The sequence below is a fragment of the Octodon degus genome, unplaced genomic scaffold (assembly GCF_000260255.1).
Source record: "Octodon degus isolate 3935 unplaced genomic scaffold, OctDeg1.0 scaffold00042, whole genome shotgun sequence".
Lineage (NCBI taxonomy): Eukaryota > Metazoa > Chordata > Mammalia > Rodentia > Octodontidae > Octodon > Octodon degus.
Window position 1 is genome coordinate 1,613,862 of NW_004524618.1, and position 22,982 is coordinate 1,636,843.

The 22,982-nt window shown below is 46.0% G+C and overlaps 1 protein-coding gene across 3 annotated transcripts in view; it reads right to left on the bottom strand.

Annotated features, from left to right (window-relative positions):
* CUNH10orf76 (chromosome unknown C10orf76 homolog) overlaps positions 1-22,982 on the bottom strand; it is a 210,232-nt gene that overhangs the window by 115,866 nt on the left and 71,384 nt on the right. For all 3 annotated transcript variants that reach the window (XM_023715517.1, XM_023715518.1, XM_004631461.2), the window contains one exon: positions 18,059-18,147. In XM_023715517.1, the coding sequence (XP_023571285.1) occupies positions 18,059-18,147 (89 nt within the window). The remainder of the gene's footprint in view (positions 1-18,058; positions 18,148-22,982) is intronic.

Here is a 22,982-nt window from a genome sequence, read left to right on the forward strand (position 1 = left end):
AAAAATAAAATAAAATAAAATAAAATAAAATAAAATAAAAAACAAATTAACAGCCAGACTAACAAGCCAGCGTCCAGGCTGGCACAGCATACAGTACCAGGGATAATAATATCTCTTTGATACACTGATGTCACTTCTTTTGGTCATATAATTAAAAGTGGGATAACTAGTGATACAGTAGGTCTATTTTGTTTTTCTGATGAACCTCCATGCTCATCTCCATAATGGCTGTACTAACTTACATTCTCTGCAACAGTGTATTAATGGTTCTATTTTAAGCCACATACAGTGGCATATGCCTGTAATACCAACACCTAAGGAGCCTGAGGCAGGAAGATCACAAGCTGGGAAACTTTTTGATTTACTTTTGAAACCCTGTCTCAAAATTTTAAAAAAAGAAAAATTTTTTCTGTATTTAGGACAGGGTCTACAGGGTCTTCAGGGTCTCACTATGTACATCAGACTGATAGTGATTCTCCTGTTTTCAGCCTCCCAAGTGCTGAGATTACAGATGTATGCCACCACACTGTCTTAATTGCCCATCTCAGTGTGCCCCACAATTGGGGCCATCACGGCACGCAGGGGGATCGAACCCCAGCCGCTGCACTCTGCCTAAGCAGGCACTTTAGTCCACTGAGCTATCAGGCTGGCCCTTGTTTTTGTTTTGTTTTTTAAGGAGAGGGACAGGGACGTAGCAGTAGCAAACCTGAACCTACGGCACTTGTGCTGCAGACCGCTCTAAGGATCACGGAAAGCCCTAAAAGGTTCGCCATTACTACTCTAGGTGGAGCCTTCTTCACCACAAAGGAAGTACCCTAGGACCGCAGGACCACAAAGCACGCATCGAGAGCTCTCTTTTCAGGGGTAGGGATATGGTTCAGTGGGAAAGCTCCTGGCTAGCAGGAGTGAAGTCCGTGATTCCATCCCCAGTACCTAAAAAGTAAAAGAATTATCTTTCCCCTCTATTCCTCCAGCATCTGTGGTCACCTTGGCCACTATTTCTGTTTCTCTTTTTGTAGTGCTCTACCACTGAACAAACACATTCTTCAGTTTGAGGTGGAGTCTCATTAAGTCACCCAGGCTAGACTTGGACTTAAGATTCTCCCTGCCTTGGCCTCCCAATGCCAACTAGCTGTGATTACAGGTATAAGCCTGGCAGATTTGTCTTTTTAAAAAAAAATTATTAGTATGTTTACTGTACATAATGATTACATTCATTGTGGGGAATTGATACTATGCATGTATACAACACATCTCAATTATTTTTCTTCCCCTCCCCCTCCATTTTGTTTTTGCTTTTTGGGGTGTGTGCGATTTTTTTTTTTTTTTTTTTTGGTACAGGGTCTCGATAGAGCAGTTCAGACTTGCTGTGATCCTCAGTTCCCCAGTATTGGGATTACAGGTGTGTGTCACCATGCCCAGTTCTGGGGCCAGCACAGTGTCCAGGTTGGCACAGCATACGGTACCAGGGATCAAACTCAGGACCTTACACTTGCCAGGCAGGCACTGTGCCACTGAGCTATATCCCCAGCCCTTTTTTTTTTTTTGGTCATATTTTATTTTTGAGAAAGGGTCCCATTACACAGTTCAATATGAGACTCACTATGTAACCCCCACTGGCCTTGAATTCACTGCCATTTTCCAATCTTTCAGCCTTAGCCTCCCAAGTATGGGATTCTGAGTGTACACCACCACACCCGGCATCCCCTCTGGTTGTTTTTTTTCTTCTCTCTTTTTTTGCCAGTATCAGATTTATGTATTTTATGTTTTTATCAAGCTAATTATCATAAATACAGATGAATAGCCAGGCTAACAGGCAAAAAAACCCATAAAACAATTACGCTAAAACACGTTACAGGGCCAGGTAGATAGCTCAGTAGAATAAGCACTTGCCTGGCAAGTACAAAGGCCTGAGTTCAATCCCGGTTCTGCACCAAAAAAAAAACACGTTACAATTTTACATACGATTTTTTTTTTTTTTTTTTTTTTGCGGAACTGGGGATTGAACTCAGGCCCTTGCGCTCGCCAGGCAAGCACTTATTCTCCTGAGCTGTCTCCCTGGCCAGCCCCCTAGATACAATGACTATGCTGAGTTACAGAACCACTTTCCACTCCCTTGTTTCCTGTCATACTTTTTGTCTTTTGACAAGGGCTGTTCTAACCAGGATGAGGTAGTATCTCATTGAGACTTTGTTTTGCTTTATCTTTTTTTAAAATAATTTTATTTTTATTTTTTAATTATTTATTTATTTATTTATTTATTTATTTATTGGCAGAACCAGGGATTGAACTCAGGCCCTTGCGCTTGCCAGGGAAGCACTTATTCTACTGAGCCATCTCCCCCACCCCTGTTTTGCTTTATCTTTTTGAGACACATCTCCTTACACAGCTCAGGCTGGCCTTGAGCTCACTTTGGAGCCCAGGCTGGCCTCGAACTTGCAGCGATCCTCCAGCCTCAGCCTTCCTGAGTGCTGGGATTACAGGCATTATATTTTCTGGATAGGGACTGGAGAGATGGCTCAGTAAATAAGTGCTTCGCTAGCAAGCACAAGGGCCTGAGTTCAATCCTTGGTTCCACTCCCCCCTTCCAAAAAAAAAGAAGGAAAGAAAATTTCACACACATATTTTCTGGATAGCTTCTGATACTGAGCATTTTTTATACATTTGTGGGCCACTTGTATTTCTTTTGAGAAATGTCCACTCAGATCATTTGCCCTTTCTTTTCCAGCCTCATACATGTTTAGCACATCCTCTACCTGAACACACTCCTACCTCCTGCCCATTTTTAACGGACTATTCTATTATTGTTTTTTAATATACTCTAGATATTAATCCTTTCAATGACTAATTTGGGAATGTTTTTCCAGTTTTGCAGGTTGGCTCTTCATTCTGATTTCCTTTGCTGTGCAGAAGACTCACCTTGACATGCTCCCCTTCGCCTACCTACTTCTGCCTTGTGGTTGCACCATTGGGGTCCTTTATCTAAGGTCTTATGAAAAGCAGGTAAAAGACGAGGAGAGAGCGCTCACCTCACACAGCTCCTGGGTTCAATCTCCAGTACCCCAAAGAACACATAAGGGAGCTCTGTTTAAAGAAAGCACTTCCCAGGCGACATGCCCGTTTATCTCCTCACATGAGGTTTTAAAGAATCTACCTCTTGTTGCCACTACTTAAACCACAACTGAACTGAGAACTGTGGCTAAAACTGACATCTTAGGGTTCCAAATTTATTCCCACATGGAGATTTCCCCATCACGCTGTTCGATTCACAGGTAAAAATGAAGATCCCTCCCACCCCAGGCCGCCAGCATCTATTTTCAACCTGCTTGAGAAATGGAGCTGTTTCAAACCTCACTGCAGAGAGGCCACTCTCCATTCCAAGGGTCACCAAATGCAGCAGAAAGCTGTAGAAACGCGGGGGAGCCTCAGGTAGAGAAAGTGCATAATTGCTCTAGCTATTCAAACAAGGGTACAGCTTCTCTGTCCTCTCAACAGTGACAGTATCTACTACACGGATGTCCTCTTAAGGCTGGCTAGCCTTAGTGAGGGACATCGCTAAAACACAAGAAATCTCAATATAAACAGTGACTGCCAGGTTCCTAGGTTAACAGCGCAGCTTCAAAGAGATTTGTGCAAACAAATATTAAGTATAACAGAATATCACTTTGCCTTGTACTCACACCTAAGACATCTGTCCAGGGATTAGTCCAGCTTCTCTGCCACCTTCACTAGTGTCCCTGGGCCTACTCCCATGACTGGAAAACAGCACAGAGGGGTCAGCAGCTACAAGCAATGTGTGTTCCTTCCATCTTCTATATCTCAAACCTCCCTCCTCCTGTACATCCCAACAAAACAAAAACAACAAAAAAACCACCAACCTCTCCTTCTCTACCACCATATCTGCTTCTTGCCACCTATCATACTTCATGTCTGGATTTTCCCCTAAAGCCTCCTACACTCAAAGGTAGAGAGTTTAAAAGGCGATTGGATTATATTAGTATGCCAGCTAGTGGTGGAGCTACTGGGGAGAGGAGGAACACGGTGCATCTCCTTCCTGGTTCCCTGCCTCCTTCTGCTTCCTGTCCACCACGACCAAGCAGCTTGCTTCTGCCCAGCCCCTTCCACCATAGCATTACTGCAAAACCTGAACTTCTGAAACATGCACCAAATCAAACCTCTCCTCTGCACGCTGTGGAGGTCAAGTGTTGTATCCCAGCAATAGGGAAAGCAGTTTACACACCAGGAAAGCAGCCCATTCTCCCACAGGGCCTGAGCTTTGCGTGAACCTTGTTGTTTTTAGGGAAGGGATGTGCACTTTGATTTGGAGCAGCAGGAAAGGGAAGCAGGAGTGAGACTATGACACAGGTCTCACACACAATGCCTGCTCTCATACTCTTAACAACACAGTACAACAATAAGTCAGCAGGGGGGAAGAGCACAGAGCCTGGCTCTGCTTACATCCTATGACATGGTCTGAATCCTCCTCTCCAATACTTAAAAGCCTTATGGGGGCTGGAGAGATGGCTCAGTGGTCTAAAGCACCTACTTGGAACTAGCTTAGCAAAGCATCAGGGACCACGGTTCAATCCCCCAGCACCACATGCCAGCCAGCCCCGCCCCCTGGTGGGCTGAGCTGGCCACACACACACCATACACACTCTTACTCTTTCTCTTTCTCTCTCTCTCTCTCTCTCTCTCTCTCTCTCTCTCTCTCTCTCATAAATTAAAAAAAAAAAATAAAAATAAAAACAAATAAAAAAATAAAAAAAAAAGCCTTATGCCAGATGAGAAAGGCAAACTCCTCACCGACGAGCTCTTTACCCCTGTCCCAAACTAAGTCATCTCAGGTCTCATGCTGGAAGATAAATGGCAGGCAGCTGACCCGTTGGACAGTCTGCACACATGTGAGCTGCTGGACAGACATGGGGCAGCCCCACAGGAACGTACTCTAGATCACACATGGCCTCACAGCTACTAGGGATACACGGACAGAAGGGAGCCAGCAAGGAATCCACGTGCAAATGATTACACCAACCCAAATGGCCTTCTTTAATGACATGTACCCCAGTGTCCCAACAGCTCTCAGGTGGGATAAAAACCTGACAATCAGACTTCATGAACTCACAGGAGACAAGAAAGGGCTGGGAAGTACACATAACTCTCTGCAAAACATGTAATAGGTACAGAGACCAAGCAGCTTGTTTTTGTTTTTCTTTTTTCCATTCAAGGATTGCCTTGAGCTCACTATGCAGCAGGCTGGTCTTGAACTCACAGCAGAGTGCTGGGATGATAGCTGCACCACCGTGCCCTGCCCACAGCTTTTGCACACACCCCATCAAGCAGGAATTCTGTGTCTAGCACACATGGCAAAAAGGTGCAGCCTCCGTGGTGGCCCTGTGGTAATGAAGGAGCAGGAACCCTGGAGGAAAGAAAGTGGGAGTGATGATTCATTGTCCTTCCTTGGCAGGACTCCAGATAGTCTTGATCTCTAGGATTTAGAGTCAGGGATGACAAAGTGATCACTAGGAGCGGGAAAGAAAGCAATTCTGGCACAGGATGAGCCAAACTATGTCCAAGTGACTGCAGACATGGACGGGCCAGAAAGTACTCAGGAGGGTGTGGTGCCATGACACGCTGAGGGGTAGTGCTCGGGCCTGCCTTCAAGGCACAAAGCACTCCTTAACCCAGAAGAGCCATGGGAGCAGTGGTTCTCCAGGACTCTCCCTCGCTAGCACCTCGAACTCTGCACTCACAGTCAACTAGGTGTGCGCTCACACACCACCGGACGTTCTCCCCTCCTTCCCTCTCCTCGCAAGACGGATGTTTGAAGTCTGCAAGGCTGTGACACGGCTGAGCTCGGACTTTTAGAACTAGAAAGAACTCTGAGGTTTAAGTCAATCTCATTTTCACATAGGAAAACTCCACACCCAACAGGACTTCCAACCCCAACTAGCCAGTGACTGCACTGGGATGACAATTTGGTCTCCGTTCCATTAAGGCAAGATAAAAGTATGAGGTCAAACTGACTGTGAAGAGGGCAAAATCAGCTTACTGTAAATGCAGTGTTTAGGCACTGTGAAGATATGAGCAAGATGTACTTTTATCCTCCTTAATTCTTTAGGTTATCATTGTTAAATAATAGCTTTATTATTTAACAGGAATAAGGGACATGCCTTTTCCTCAGACTCCTGACCCCTGGTCTGAGAGGCTCCAAAAGAAGGACTTTTGGTAGAGGAGTCCAAGACCAGTCTTCATTACTTTTCTCACTACTGAGACCAGCACCCAGAGGAAAAGGGGGAAAGGCTGATTTTAGCTTAGAGTTTATAAAGATTTCAATCAATAGTCTGCTGGCTCCCAGGCGGGGTAGTGTGGCAGAGGGGCATCTTGGAGGAGCAGCAGCTCATGACAGGCAGAAGGCACCAAAGCAACAATAGCCTCTTCCTTTCATCCCATCCAGCCACCCCCCATTAGTCACTCCCTGAACTATGTCAAACCAACCAGTAAAGTAATTTAGAGATCACATACCGCTAATCCTAGCATCACTCACCCTAGATCCAGTCACCTCTGAAAAGCCCTAGCTCTGACCACATAAGACTTTTGGGGATCATCCAGACACAGCCACCACAGCCAGGTTAAAGAGTTCTTCATCCCTTGAAAGAGAACAGCACTGTGGGCATGGTGATACACACCTGTAACCCTATAACTCTGAGAGGTTGACACAGGAGGACTGGAGTTCAAGCTCAGCATGGGCAACTTAGTATGATTTAGCATGAGCCTGTCTCAAAATAAGTTTAATACTGAGGGTATAGCTCAGTGTGAAGGACCTCACAGAGACAGAGACAGAGGGTTGGGGGGATATAAACAGCACATATTTTTGCATAAAGAATAACCTTTTGGGGGCCAAGGAGATGGCTCAGTAGAATAAGCGCTTCCCGGGCAAGCCCAAGGGCCTGAGTTCAATCCCTGGTTCCACAAAAAAAAGAATAACCTTTTAGATATGGGAGAAATTAGTGAGGGAGACCTTCTCAGCTTTAAGAGATACTGCCCATAGGCCCCTGAGCCCACAAGCCCCGAGAGTGGGCTGCCCAAAACACTAGTGCCAGACAGACGTATCACGGATGAAGGCATCATTTCCTCCTGAAAAGTGAAACAACTGGGACTAAAAACTGTGCCAGCAGCTCACACAGAGCATTTCGAACCTTCCTCCTTTCTACCAGCCTTTATCAGTAACTTAAAAGGAGACACTTAACTAGAGGAGTCACCTCTCATCACTCCCCTAAAGCGCACTCACCGCTTCAAACTGGAAACATCATGGCTATACACACCAAGGAAGGCAACGCCTAGGCAGCGGCTGGGTGCTGGCCGTTAGGTATAGCATGTAAAGGACACTGCTCACTGAATCCTCCCTCTCAGTCATCTGACGAAGCAGCTATTACTGTTCCCATTTTACAGATGAGGAAACAATTCAGGACGTTCAAATGAGTTACAGGCGGGAGCGAGAGAGCATTAGGAGCAATACGCTGGGGAAAAGGACAAGGACGAGCTCCTCCTCCCGAGACCTGCTGAGGGTACACGACGGTCCTGGGGTGGGGCAGCTGGCACTCTAGGCCCAAACTCACTGCGCGGCCCCAAGCCCGCAGGGGGTCAGAGTTCTGCTCAGCAGCCCTACACACTAAGTGAGCAAGGGGAAGAACCCCGCAACCTCAGAGTCCATCTCTCCCCGATCAGAGTCTGAAGATTTCATTCCCTGGCTAAGACATTCCAATCTGCATGTCCAGAACAAAAGAAACGCAAATCAAGGACTCAGACGAAGATTTCTGTATACTTGTGTGTGTAGCAGCATTATTCATAATAGTCAAAAACGGAAGAAACTGGTCAGGAATGGGGGCGCAGGCCTGGAATCCCAGCACTTGGGAGGCTGAGGCAGCAGGATCGCGGCAAATTCAAGGCCAGCCAGGGCTACATAGCAAGACCCTTTTGCAAAAAAAGAAGAAAACTAAAGTATCAATCAACAGACAAATGGTTAAAGGAAACAAGGAAGAAAATTGTCAGGGCTGGGGATATAGCTCAGAGGGATAAGCACCTGCCTGGCAACCACAAGGTCCTGAGTTCAATCCCTGGCACCACAAAAGGAAGAAAATTCTCACACATGCTTTGACATGACTGGAATGTGAAGACATTATGCTAAGTGAAGTAAACCAAAAAAGACACGATTTCACTCATGAACAGCACTTGGAAGCCAGACATAGTGCCCAACGCCTATGATCCTGGTACACTCGGGAGTCTGAGGCAAGAGGACCCCAGCCCAGGCAACTCAGCCCGTTTCAAAATAAAAAAGTGCTGGGGATGTAGTTCATGTGAAAGCCCCGGGTCCCTGGAAAAAAAAAGAAGCATTTCGAGCAGTGAAAAAAATCAATGTTTAAGTGATTGTTCAGTCTGGGAAGACTGAAAAGAATCTTGGCAACAGAAGATGGTGAACAGCTGCACAACAATACAAAAGTACTCAGAGCCACTGAACCATATACTCAACAGTTACAATGAGCCAGCCATGGTGGCGCACGCCTGTAATCTCAGCACTCAGGAGGCTGAAGCAAGAGGATCACCAGTTCAGGATCAGCCTATCTCAAAAAAAAAAAAGTTACAATTATTTAGGGGGGGCAGTACTTGTGTAGTACTAAGTATTGAACCCAGAGCTATTCAGATGAAGCGACATTCCCAGCCTTTTTTTTTTTTTTTGGTCTTTTTAGACAGGGTTTCACCACTAGCTCAGGCTAGCCTTGAGGTCACTTTGTAGCCTAGGTAGGCTTCGCACTCACAATGATCCTCCTGCTTCAGTCTGGAATTATAAGCATGAGCAGCAGCCTGGCTCCTAGCCCTTTTTATATTTTATTTTGACATAGGGTTTTGCTATGTCTCTGAATTGTCCAGGCTGGGCTCCAACTCATAATCTTCCTGTCTCAGCCTCCAAGAGGATTACAGGTATGTGCCTCAAGTCGTAACTTGGAAAATTTTACACTACGTATATCTTACTGTAATTTTTTAAAAACAAGAGACCTATGTCTTTCTATAAACCCCAGAAAAATGGCAGCCCAACCCTTCTTAACCTTGGCATAACTGACTGCTGATACCCACATCATGTGTGCCATTCTGAGTACCAGGGTGAACATATATATTAGGTACTGCCTCATTATGGGAAAGAGGAAGAGCCGATGGCATTCAATCATCAGAGTGCCCAGGGGCTCTTGGTAAGGGTACAACCAGAGTGCCCAGAGCTCTTGGTAAGGGTACAATCAGAGCGCCCAGGGTTCTTGGTAAGGGTACAATCAGAGCGCCCAGGGCTCTTGGTAAGGGTACAATCAGAGCGCCCAGGGCTTTTGGTAAGGGTACAATCAGAGCGCCAGGGCTCTTGGTAAGGGTACAATCAGAGCGCCCAGAGCTCTTGGTAAGAGTACAATCATAGCACCCAGGGCTCTTGGTAAGGGTATGAACTGAGAAGCTTTCAAGGCAACACTGTGTGGCAGTCTTTAGAATAATATTTCATACTGCAAGTCAAAACTAGAAGTTTTGGGTTTTTTTTTTTTTTTTTTTTTTTTTGGTATTTCAGGGAAGGGTCTACAGGGTGTTCAGGATCTCACTACGTAGATCGGACTTGTAGTGATCTGCCTGTTTACAGCCTCCCAAGAGCTGGGATTCCAGGAGCACACCAGCATGTCCAGTCTCAACTGTCATCTCAGCATGCCCCAGGGGTGGGACCGGCACAGCAGAACACGGGATTGAACCCCTAGCCCCTGCAATAACTAGAAGTATTTTAATACAACAGCACCCTAGAAATTCTTGGGGACCCTAGGTTTGCTACTTTGTCTAATACATGAGGCTCCAGATACCAAGTATTTACTTTTAACCTGCACTAAGTCAAAAGGAATCACTTCTTTTTAAACTTTTTTTTTGGCTGGCTCAGGCTGCCTTAAGGGCAGGTCTGATGCGGCATGTGGCGCTGGAGATCGAGCTGCAGTCCCTGCGCCTGACTGAGTTTGCCCAAGCAGGAACTTTAAACAGCTGAGTTAACCCACAAGCCTCCCAGAGAACCACAGGCCAATCTCTCTCTTTCTCTTTCAGGACTAAGGATAGAACTCAGGACCCTATGCTTGCCAGGCTGGCACTTAAGCCACTGTCTCCCCAGCCCTTGAAAAAGTCATTTCTACAGCGAAGTATTCGAGGTATTATACGATAAGTATGTTCCAGTTGGAGGAAGCAGAAGTACATTCGCTCTCACTTCTTCACTGCAAACTCTTCCTGACCAGATACCCTGAAGTCTTAGTCTCTCAGCTTTTCAGGCTCTGCAGATTGGCCACAGTGCCTCAACTGTGCATGGCTCTGTACAAGGCCAATCCCTGGCGCAGACCTCGCTTCAGCCCAGGCCCCTCCAAGGAGGCTCATGAACACTGCACCCTGTGACGCAGCTAGAAGGACAACGCGCAGGTGCCTGGACTCTCCTGCCTACAACCCAGATGGGACGCGGGACGTTGTGTCCAGACTCAGAAGCACAGCCAGGGCTGTGTCTTGACGGCTCTGCAAGTCCCTAATTTTCAAATTGAAAGAATTCAGTGCCAATCACCTGATAACTGTGCCCCTTAAATAAGAGTCCTACCACCCACAGAAAGCCTTGCACTAATGTACCCTCCACAATGTGGACTTCCCTAGAGGGCTCTACCCTGCTCTGAATCCAGAGGGAAGGGAAGAAGGTATGCAGGACAGCATGGATAATGGACACAAGAACTTACCCAAAGCCAAAACCCGCCCTCTGCATCAAGGCAAAGCAGGTACACAAAGGAACAAGTCAACCACAGGAAGACACAATTAAGTGACATCTCAGATGCCTGCAAAGGGCAGCTTAACTACAAAACCAAGTGAGTGATATTCAAATAAGATTAAAAACAGAAGGAGACAGCCTCTAGCAGAGAATAAATAAATTGTTTCTCAAGAATCAGGTCAGAGTGAACTCAGTAGCTTTTATACTCTATATAAGTAAGAAAAGAGGCAGCAAAGATAAAACAGCCACTCTACTCAATGGCCTGGTGTGCAGCTGGGAAAGGTGCCACAGAACTCAAATCAGAACCTGCTCATTAGGGAAAACGAATAGTTTCACAGTGACTGACAGAAGAGAAGGAGTCTGAGCATCTCGCTTGCTTAGGAGAGAAGTCACGGAACTCGAAATACAGGCTGCAAATTGTACCAGTGTAACAAGCGAATGACACCAAAACCCAGTGGCACTGTAAACCCCAGCCAATTCCAGCATCTCTGGACAAAATCACCAATTAACCAGGGATGCTGGCAGCATCAGCAGGCTCACTGTCATCAGCACGGTGGTACAGGAAAGACTAAGAAGCCAAAAACTGTCAGTAGATCAATTTTAAAATATATTAGGTGGCTTCTCAGCAAACAGCTATCAGTCTGGCTTCCAACCTAAGTACTTCATTGACACAAAGGCCAATGAATCAAATGACTAAATGAAAAGGGCTTTAGCTGTGTGCTCCAAGTTTCCCTTGGTGAACAGAGCACACAAGCCAGTGCATCAGCGCCCCGCACAGCCTGAAGGTTCCACGCAGCTCTGCACACGACAGAGAGCAGAGCAAATCTAAACAGAAGTCAGGTTCTGACCTCCTATTGTCCTTGCTGTTGATGGTATCTGCTAAAAAGGACAATAATGTTCTCTCCCATTGCCATGTGCCTGGGGACAAAGCAATCCCCCCCAGTTATCACCTTCCCTCTTCTTTCACATGAAAACGAACTTTTACAAATTTTGAAAAATGGAGCACTGTACAGCTGCCTACAATAAAATGTGATCAGAAGCCCCTGCTTCCTGCCGGCCTCATATTCCTGCTCATTCTTTCCAACTATGTCCAGCAGAGAGAGAGCACAAATCAGCCTTTGAGAAGTCCAGTAGTTGGGCTGGAGATGTAACTAACCATAGAGTACTTGCTGAGCAAAGATGAGGTCCTGCGTTCACTTCCAGAAAGAAAGGAGGGTGGCAGGGAATCTAGTAGTCAATAAGACCATACCTCCATCAGCCACCTGATGTACCACCAATTCTGCCAAACTGAGGGAATTAAGTATCACATCCGTCTTGTTCACTCAAGATCCTGGGAAGGATCCTAAATCATCCACTGAGAGAATAGGCAGGGCAACAAAAGCATGGCCACTCCCTCCGCCTCCCCTTTTGCTTGACAAAAGTGCTGCTGGGCCCATGAGAGTGGACATTTCTCTGGATGAGAAGTGAGCTCATGTGCAGAGAAAAGAACAAACAATAACTTTTCACTCTTGGGGGGGGGGTAACCAGGGATTGAACTCAGGCCCTTGCGCTTGCCAGGGAAGCACTTGTTCCACTGAGCCATCTCCCCAGCCCCTACTTTTCATTCTTTAAGGGACTTTTATGTGGTCATCTTTTTCTCCTGATAACAGGCTAAACCTGTTAGAGATTATCTTTTGCTTCTGCCAAGTTTCTGAAGGAATGAAAGAGTCAAAATAGTATATACATTTTGGGTTTAGCCAAATAGAGAGATCTGAAGGGAAAAAGATCTTCCTCGCACTCATTTCATTCCTTGAGTTTTCTATACTGTTACACAGAACCTTGCAAAACCAAATTTATACAATAAGAGAAACACCTTCTAATGCCCTTAATATTGAGACAAATTATCCCCAGAAGAAAGAGGGCGGCTACATAAAGAAGGTAAAAAGCAGGTGCTTTGGTTTTTTGCTTCATTTGGTGATGCTGGAGCCTGAGCCTAGAACCAGCACTCTGCCACTGAACTGCAGTCCCTGTCCCCAAAGCAGACTGTTTTAATCAGGTATAACAAGCCCCAAATGTGCCTTATACTGACATACTCCCCCACATCAGAGAAAATTTAAAGAATAAAAATTTAAAGAACAACTTAAAGCAATATAGTGACAGCCTGTTGCCAAAATTCCTTTTCCCATCTACCCTAGCACTTTACTGCTGCTCTATCCCACCTGGATACACGCTTCAAAACTTAAAGGAACAATACTGTGATTACACAAGATAGTACCACAAAGGAAGCTGGATGAAGAGTCCATGTGTAAGTCTATAATTATATCTACGTTAAAAGGTTACAAAAGTAACTAAACTAAAAGAAGCACACAATAAAAAGTTCAAAGGATAGTTTCTCAAAATTAGGAAGGACTGTGAAACTGTCAAAGCTACACCTACACAAAAACTGTCCGATAAACCTCTGGCTAAGTCAGCCTTCCTCTTGACAACTTTCAGGCCTGCACAGTACCTACCACATAACAAGTTTGGAACAAAAAGGTGCTCAATTCCCCACCCCAGAGCCATGAAGGCTCAGGCTTCTACAAGGACAGGAGAGGCAGCTGGACCCAAGAAACTGTGATCTTCTGAGTCTTCCAACCTTCCCACGGGTGTCTAAAAGGCCAGGCTATGCGCAACTTCCTTCTTCCCACAAAGCTGAGAACGCTCTGGATGTTGTCTAGCACAGTGAAGCCACAGACTGGGGAGCTCTGGGGAGCTCTTCCTAGCGAGCTGCGTCTGAGCACAGGCGCAGAGCTCTGGTCCTACCTGCCCAGCGTCTGCTCCCAGGTCCTTGTCAAGCCACCCTACCCTTCAACAGTGTTAACTGCTCCTTAGCCAGGGCTGCCTCAGAGCGCAGGAGTGAAAGGCCTGTGATCTACAGATGCACACAAACAAAAGCGCCGTATAAATCTGCCCTTAAACCAACTCACACTTGCAGATTTGGAAAGCCACATCATCACATACAGGCTGGCTCCCCAGTGCCCCTCCTTTCCCTTACAGTAGAAGTAAAATAAACTGATCCCATAGGGTTCTATTCAATAGTTCCCTTTCCAACAACTGCTGCTTCTAAATCTTCTGTTCATGCTTTGGTTAATAGCTTAGAAACTATCAAAGTTTCCATCTTTACTTGGCCAAAGGTAATTTATGCATCTGTGGGAACAAGGAAGGGAAAGGGCAAGAGAAACTACCTTTGACTTCCTTTCACATCAATAATTCAAAGAAAACTAACTTGAATGGCTAGGCCTACCAGGGGAAGTGAGATCATCAGAACCTAACAACCATCCTATCATTCATATATTTTCTTAATCCCTATTAAAAGTCATGTACTCTGCTAGCTATGTTGGCACATGTCTGCAATCCCATCTGCTTGAAAGGCTGAGGCACGGGGATCACAAATTCAAGGCTGGCTTGGACACCACGGCAAAACCATTTCAAAATAAAAAAAATGTAACAAGGGCTGAGGTCAAGCATGGTGGCACACACTTGAGAGGCTGAGGCAGGAGCATCTCTGTAAGTTTGAGGCCAGGCTGGGCTACACAGTAAGTTCAAGGCCAGCCTAAACTAATCTGCATAGCAAGACTCTGTCTCAAAAAACAAGAGAAAGGGATGGGGAGCTCGATGGTAGGGAATCTGCCCAGGTTTTGCAAGGCCCTGGGCTCGATAGCCAGCACTGGAAAAAATAAAATCTGTTAAAAGAAGAGTAATATAGCCAGGGATGGTGGTATGTGCCTATAATCCCAGCACTAGGCAGGCTGAAGCAGGAGAATCACTGTAAGTTTAAGGCCAGCCTGGGCTACAAAGTTGAGTCCAAGGCCAGTGAGTACTACATAGGGAGACCCTGTATCAAAAATAAAAACAAGTGGGGAAAAAAGGAAAGTATAGATAAGTGGACCTCCCCTCTCCACACTCTAGTTGGAGTTAGCCTAGATAGATTCCCACACATACCCGGACACTGTGCCTGACAGGCCTCAGGTAAACACAGGGCAACAAAGAGTAGGTCAGAGCCACCGGAAGAAAAGCAGGGGTGAAGGGGTGAACCCCCAGCTGGTCCAGCTGCCTCCTCCTCCATCACAGACTGCCACTCCTAGGACTAATCGCAGGCAGTGCTGCTGGCTTCTCCCAGTAACAAACAGTAACTGCAGCCACACAGCACTCACAGTATGGTGCCACCAACCCACACGCACGTGTTCAGTGACAAAAGGCATTCAGACCCCAACCACCTGCTTCTATACTCGCAAGACTTTCAGTTGTCCAGTCTAACCCCATGTCCAACTTATAAATAAACAGCAAAGAGCCTGGGAGCACATGAATGGGCCAGCATGTACCCAAATAGGCACACTTGCCATGATGTTTCACACACCTCCCTCAGTTCCGTAACTCTGTAAGGAAAAGAGACTGAAAACATGCGAGGGGTAGCAGCAGCCAAGGAGTAGGTGGATCACATAGCCAAATTTGTGCTCACTGAACGCAGGAGGACGTGTTCACTGGGCCCTGACGCTCTAGCTGCCGTGCCGTATTTTGCAGTTTCCCTAACACCTGCTGCTCTTTCTTTCACTGCGCATTCCACGTACCAACATGAGGAGCCACGGCTGCAGAAGGGCTCCCTCTGTCTGCATGGGAAGAAGCTGACCTCACTTGGAGGAGAGCTCTACTAGGAGATCGCCCCTGACAAACAAGCCCTGGCCTTAGGGAAGACACTCCTATCACCCTGCCTCAGCCTCTCAGGGACCTTGGGATGCTCCCCAGTCAGTCCCGAGCAACACACAACTACAGAGTTGGACCAGACAGAATTCTCAAAACATGAAGTCAACTGACCAACACAGGATAAAGAATGCTCTTCCTCGCAAACTACTGGCCAACATGGCAAAATACAGACAGCCAAGGAGAAAAGACATTTTCAGCCTGGTGCGTCATCCCAGCACTCTGGGAGGCTGAGACAGATCTCAAGTCGAAACACAGCCTGGGGAAGTTGGTGATTTAGCAAGACCTTATCTAAAAAATAAAACTGAAAATAAAAAGTTTTTAAAAGCTAGGGAAATAGCTCAGTATGAAGGTCTTAGGACCAAAACCTAGTATCACACATCCCCACAAAAATTAAATTATAATAATCTGTTTTAGCAAAAATTATATCAGTGGGGATAGGGATGTAGCTCCATGGTAGAACACTTGCCGACCACGTGCAAGACCCTGTTCAATTCCAAGCAATGCCAAAAAAAGACAGCAATTTATTCTGGGATTTATGAAATGTGTGGAAACAAAATGCATTATAACAGTAGCGCAAAAGACAGGACAGACAGTCCACAGTGATAACGGGACAATTCATGCAAAGGACAGGGCATGCAAGTGGAAGAAGGACAACAGGAAGTGCCAGGGAGCTCAGAGACAGACCTGGGCAGCGGAGGGGCAGCGGGAAAGACAGACAGGTAGCACACAAGGAAGGCAATGGCAAAGAGGAAAGGAGATGCGCCCAAGAGATCACAAGACTGGAGGAGAGCAATGAGGACGAAGAAAGAAAACAACAAGAGAAAGTAAAACCAGAAGGAGCCAGAAGCCGCAGGGAAAAGCAGCTACTACCAACTGCTAGCTCCCACAGTGCCACTCCACCCAGTTACAGACATAAACCACGCACCTGTTCTAGGTACACAGCTATACTGAACACATAGATGGGCATCACCTTGTGCTCTCACTTTAAACCTAGACTTTGAGCCCAACAGTCAGATGACAATCCATAGGTGACAACAGGAGCCCTTTATACCAAAAAGAATGGTTGCTGCCTAAGAAATTCTAACTTTAGTCACTTCCATTTCTTATAATCTTTCTTCAGCTCATCTGACATTCTCTCAGTATCAAACTATTACATGACCATACTCTTCTCTCCTAAAATACCAAATGCTTCTACTGCCAATTAGCATGATTCTCTTACTCCTCCTTCACCACCATAGGCAGTAACTGCAAAAAACCTTCTAATCCATTAATTAAAGATTGCTACTTCCCATTATGTTAGACTAAATTTAGAAAGCCAAATTGGGTCGGGAGGAAACCAAGTGTCACAACAAGTGAGATGAACTCCACCGAAGAGGCTGGGTTACTGGCCCAGTTCTTGCAGAGCCTCCCAGGCTGCTCATCTGTGGGTGGGCGGGGCGACCACTCATCCCAGCAACCACTGGGAGCCTACTGTACCATCAGTCCCAAAGCCACAGGACCCCCTAGGGAGCAACCCTGAAGAGGACAGGTCTCCTCTGCTCTCCCAAAGCCTGTCATTTAGTTGGCTATAAAAAGGAGTGGCACTAATTGTAGCTTTAAAAAGACCCACTTCCCGCCTGCAGGGGTGGCAGTGACTTCACTGGCCCGCCCAGTGGGTACCAAGACCAAAGGAAACACTAACTGTAATTTGCCGTTTTGTCTTTCATGTGCAAGGGGAATGGAATAATCAATCTGCAGTCTGTAAACAGTAATAATGCCAGATGTGCACCACCCTGCCAGTGATCCCAGCACTCAAGTGGCTAAGACAGGAGGATCCTTACAAATTCAAGACCAGCCTGGGTACAAAATGAGCACAAGGCCAGCCTGAGCTGCACAGCAAGACCCTATCTCAGAAAAGTTTAAAATTTTAAAAATAAAAAATAATACTGCCAGATGTAACATAAAGAACAGGACCCCTCAACCCACACGTCCCTCCCAAGTCACCCATCTTGAGGAAACGCAAGAGCTTGCTTCCTGCAGTCCATACGCTGCTACCACATGAAGCAGAGGAAGAACCCAAGCTCATACTGACCGCTAGCTCAGTCTTACACAAAGGAAGAATCACTGGAAGTCAAAAATCATTCAAATGTTTCTACACAGACATGTACACACATACAAAGAAACGTATAGGAAAGAAAGAAAAGCAAAGTGAAGAATGGATGTGTGACAGATAATGGCCCTAAATTCAATCCCCTATAAGGCAAATGAATGAGTGAGTATTCACAGGTGTGAATACCTCTAGGTCTGGCCCAAAAAGAGCTAAATGGGAGAGAGGGACACAGATGGACACAGAGATGGGGGAGGGAAGGAGAAGGGGAGAGAAAGGAAGAGGACAGACACAGGAGCAAAGGGGACGGGAGAAGGGAGGGGAAAAAAGAGATGCATCCTAAACAAACTCCAAGACTTAGGGGGGAAAATCTGCCTTGAGCCCAGGCCTAGACACACATAAAAGAAGCATGAAAAGAAGATGCATCCAAGAGGAAAAGTTACCTGACCAGAGTTCCCGCCACGTGTAATGTAGCCGAACACGACATTTCTTCTGATAGCAAAGCAGCTTATGCACCACCTGAATGCAGCGTCTGTTAACAGAAAGAAAACTGGGGTAAGCCAAAGCATACGGTGCACTCATCAGCTACCATTCATTCATTCATTCATTAGCAGAACTGGAGATTAAATTTAGGACCTTCACCCTGACCTACCTCCTCAGAGCCTTTTTATTTCTTATTCTGAGACAGGGTCTCCCTAAGTCACTCAACTTTCTAACCTGCCTCAGTGAGGCAGGTCTGCTTGCTAGGGCAACTAAAGACACTGGATACAAACATGCACACATACCAAGATGGGCATAATGGTGCCTATAATCTCAGCACTGAGAAGACTGAGCTGGCAGGAAAAGCAGTAGCCTGAGGCCAGCCTGAATACACAGCGAGACCTTGTTTCAAAAGACTAACAAACCACCAAACATGCAAAAGAAAACAAACACCTTCAGCCCCACTCATGAACAAATGTCACTGTGTGTGTGTGTGTGTGTGTGTGTGTGTGTGCGGTCTCCCCCTCACACACGTGTGCACACACATCTGTCAACGGGAAAAGGGAGCTGCACCCATGTATCCCGCATCCCCGAGCCTAACGAGTTGCTCCTGGGAGGTACCAAACTGTGCCGATTCAAGTGACAGGCACAGCATGGAAAAACATTAAAGGTCTATGTTTACTTAAATGCGCTTTTTTTTTGGGGGGGGGGTCTTTTTTGAGTCAAGATCTCACTATGTAGTTCATGCTAGCCTTCAAAAATCATAGCGACCCTTCTGCCTCCCAAATGCTGTGATCGTACATGCATGAACCACCATACCTTAATTAAATTTTAAATTAAAATTTGAGTAAAAAAAAAAAATTGAGTAAAATTTGATTTGTATTTTATTTGACTCAAATTTTATTTACAATAAACAGTTAAGTTGGGCACGGTGGTGCACACATTCCCAGCATTCAGGGAGACTGAGGCAGGAGACTCGCAAGTGTAAGCCCCACTTGGGTACCCTAACAACTCACTGAGACCTCGCATCTGAATGCAAAGAAAAACTTACAGAGGGGGATGGAGCACAGTAAGAAGGCTCTGGTTCACCCAAAACTTCTCTGCGGTTTTGTTTTGCAGCTGGGGCTCAAACCCAAGGCCTGGTGCATGCCAGACAAGTGACCTACCTCTGAGATACACCCTAGCCTTTCTCCCTCCCCTCCTCCTCCCCCTTTTCCTCCCTCTGTGTGTGTGAGTGTGTGTGTGTGTGTGTGTGTGTGTGTGTGTGGTGTCAGGGATTGAACTCAGGACCTTGTGCTTGCCAGGCAAGCACTTATTCGCTGAACTATCTCCCAGCCCCTTTTTTACTTTATTTTGAGAAAGTGTTTTACCAAGTAGCCCCGCTGGTGACCCTTCTGGCAGCCTAGGGATTTCTAGCATCACGGAGTCCTGCTAGGCAGAGCTACTGTGCATCACTGAACAGTTATTTACCCCCAAGGACTTTTCTGTCTTATCTGTAGTACTGAGAACTGAACACAGGGCTTCGCACATGTTAGTAAGCACTCTACCACTGAGCCCTAGGCTGGGCCAGCAATACATGGATTCTAAAATATTTCCAAATTACTGGTTAGTGAGTTGAGATTAAGAATGAAGTTTTTAGAAATCATAAAGGTAGTCTTGAGTAAAATCCCCAATACTGCTCCCCCCCCAAATTATAAAGCTACCTAAAAATGTATTTTTCATCTCTGAGGATTTTTGAAAGCTTAATATCATAGTCAAGGGTTAGCCAGATAGCTCAGGGGCCAGCCAGCTAGTTCAGCAGACCAAAATGCCTGCTTCGGCAGACACAGGGTCCAGGGTTCAATCCCTGGCGGGCCATGCCAGCCTGAGCTGGGACGATGTTTAACACGGCATGGTGGCGCATGCCTGTAATCCCAGCACTTGGGAGGCTGAAAACAGGAGAATCACTATGAGTCTGATCTGAGTAATGAGACCCTGTAGACCCTGTACTGAAAAAAAAAAAAAAGTCAAAGATTGTATCACTACTTTGTACCCTGCTGCTATATGTATTTATAATGTATCAACATACAATAAAGTTTAAAAAAAAATTTTTTTTAAATGAAGCAATTTTTAAAAGAATAGGGCTGGCCAAATAGCTCAGCTGGGTGTTCAATCCCAGGGCACGCTGAGGAGGCAATTGGGACTGGGCATGGTGGCCCACACCTGTAATCCCAGCACTTGGGAGGCTGTAAACAGGTGGATCACTACGAGTCATCTAGTAGTGAGACCCTGAACACTCTGTAGACCCTCCCCTAAAATAAAAAAAAAGAAAAAAAAGTAACCACAGATAAATAAAATTTACTTCCAGGTTAGGCCAGGTCAGGCCAAGGTCATAGCTCAGGGGTACAGTGCCTGCATGGCAAGCTTCAGGTCAAGAGTTCGATTCCCAGTACCCCCAAAAAATTCACTTCCTAAAAATAAAAATCTTTGTGTGTGACAAGGTCTCACTATGTAACCCAGGCAGTCTTCCTCAGCCTCCTGAGAGCTGGGATTCCAGGTGTGCACTCACCACTCAACTCTAGAAATCTTTTGATTTCTTTCCCCAAGTATTAGAGACTGAACCTAGGGCCTTCATACCATACTACATCTCTAGTATCTTTTGTATTCTGAAACAGGCTGGGTTTCAAATCTGTAATCCTCCTGCCAAAGCATCCCATGGCGCTGGCTGAACCACTACATGTGTATTCAGTCATTTAACACCGGCTGAGCTAGCACACCCAGCTTAACTGAGTTATAAAGTTCCTGGAAAACTGGACCCAGGCAGTCTGACAGCTGAAGACAAATTAAAAAAGACTCTTTTCAAGATTTTCTGACATGAAAGAAAGGCAGAGAAGGCAAAAAGATAAGAGAGCGCTTCTCCATTTTGTTTGATTTATCTAACTTTCTAAGTGCAATTCAGCTGAATGGCAGCTTCAAACACAAGACACTTCCTGAGGCAGGGTTGAGATTCTCAAATTCTGCAGTTTAATCTGAGACAAAGGCATCCTGATGCCCCACTTCAGCAGAAACTATGTTCACCTGTGGGCGTCAACCTGATAGTTCATAAATCAAGCTAAATTAGGGAGTGCTATTTTCTTGCACCTCTTCAGGTGGGGTAAAAACAAAAAAACAGAAAACATATTACTAATCTGTTCTGTGGGCCCAGGGTCAGAGATACCAGCCAGAAGGAGTATAGCACCTAATAACATACCAGACACAAATGCGCTAAATATATAAGCTGTAAAGTGTTGGGACCAGGGAGGTAGCTCAGTAGAATAAGTGCTTGCCTGGCAAGCGCAAGGGCCTGAGTTCAATCCCTGGTTCTGCCAAAAATAAAAAATAAAAATAAATAAATAAAAACTGAAGGACAAGGAACCGGGAAGATAGCTCAGTAGAATAAGTGCTTGCCTGGCAAGCGCAGGGGCCTGAGTTCAATCCCTGGTTCTGCCAAAAACAAAAAATAAAAATAAATAAATAAAAACTGAAGGACAAGGGGCCGGGGAGATAGCTCAGTAGAATAAGTGCTTGCCTGGCAAGTGCACAGGCCTGAGTTCAATCCCTGGTTCCGCCAAAAAAAAAAAAAAAAAATGCTGAAATTCTTCTCTGGAAGTTTTCAGAATACTCCCATCAGCAACCTTAACCTCTTCCACTTGCTCCACCATGTCTCTGAGAGTATCTCCCTCCCTAGCGAACCTTTTAGAGCTTTCAGTGATAACAATCAGCCCGCTGTGGCATGCATGACATAGGTTCACCACCACTGCCCTAGAGTTCCAAGTGTCCTTGCAGGAGTATCTCAGAATTTAATGAGATGACTGGTAACAAGTCTCTTAAAAGACCTCAGTTTTTTTCCAGTGACAGTAAACTTACTTATAGCCATACAGAAGTATAAAGCAACATATAAAAAAATTTTACACACATCAAAAAATTTTAAATACTTCTTTTATTCTCTCAACTGACATGAACCACCAAAACTGCCTATCAAGCAGTATAAATTCCAATAAATCATTGAAATAGTCTCCAAATAAATCACTTGTTGATTTTTAGAAACTATGGCATGATCTCTTGCTTGGTACAGCTGCCATTAGCAAGAAACACTCTGGTTTCTATCAGCTTGCCCACAGAACTGACAGCCAGTTGTCCCTGGGGCAATGTGCTCCTGCAGCCCAGGGGCGGCTAAGGTCGCCCACCCGCAGCTGCAGCCGCACACAGATCTCCGTCTTGCAGGGCCCTGAGGGCGAGCTGCACTCGCCTCCCACCCAGACTCTCCCCCAGCCCTGAAGCACAGCGAGGTGCCTAAGTATCCCAGCCCATGGTCACCCTGCTGCTTCCAGCACAGGCACAGGCCGCCCGTGCCTGCGCCCGCGCCCGCGCCCGCAGGATCTGCCTCTTGCTCCACTCACCCAATAGCTGCCTCCCTTAGCCTTGTGGTCTCAATTCAGTTTACTAAGCAGAATGAAAAACTGAGTAAGTGTTATATTTTTAAACACATACACAAGTGGGGCCAGTGAGATAGCTCAATGGACTAAGCGCCTGCTTAAGCAAGTGCAGGAACCGAGGTTCAATCCCCAGCATCACATGACGTGACAGCCCTGGCCCCTGGGGAGGCTGAGCTGAACAGTCTGGGCAGGTGTGGTGGCACAAGCCTGTAATCCCAGCGCTGGGGAGGCTGAAAGTAGGAGGATCACCATGAGTCTGAGCTGCATAGTGAGACCCTACAGCAACCAAATAATTTTTTTTAAAAAAAAGTATACACTAGGGGCTGGTGAGATGGCTCAGTGGTCTAAAGCACCTACTTAGAACAAGCTTAGCAAAGCACAGAGACCACGGTTCAATCCCCAGCACCACATGCCAGCCAGCCGCGCCCCCTGG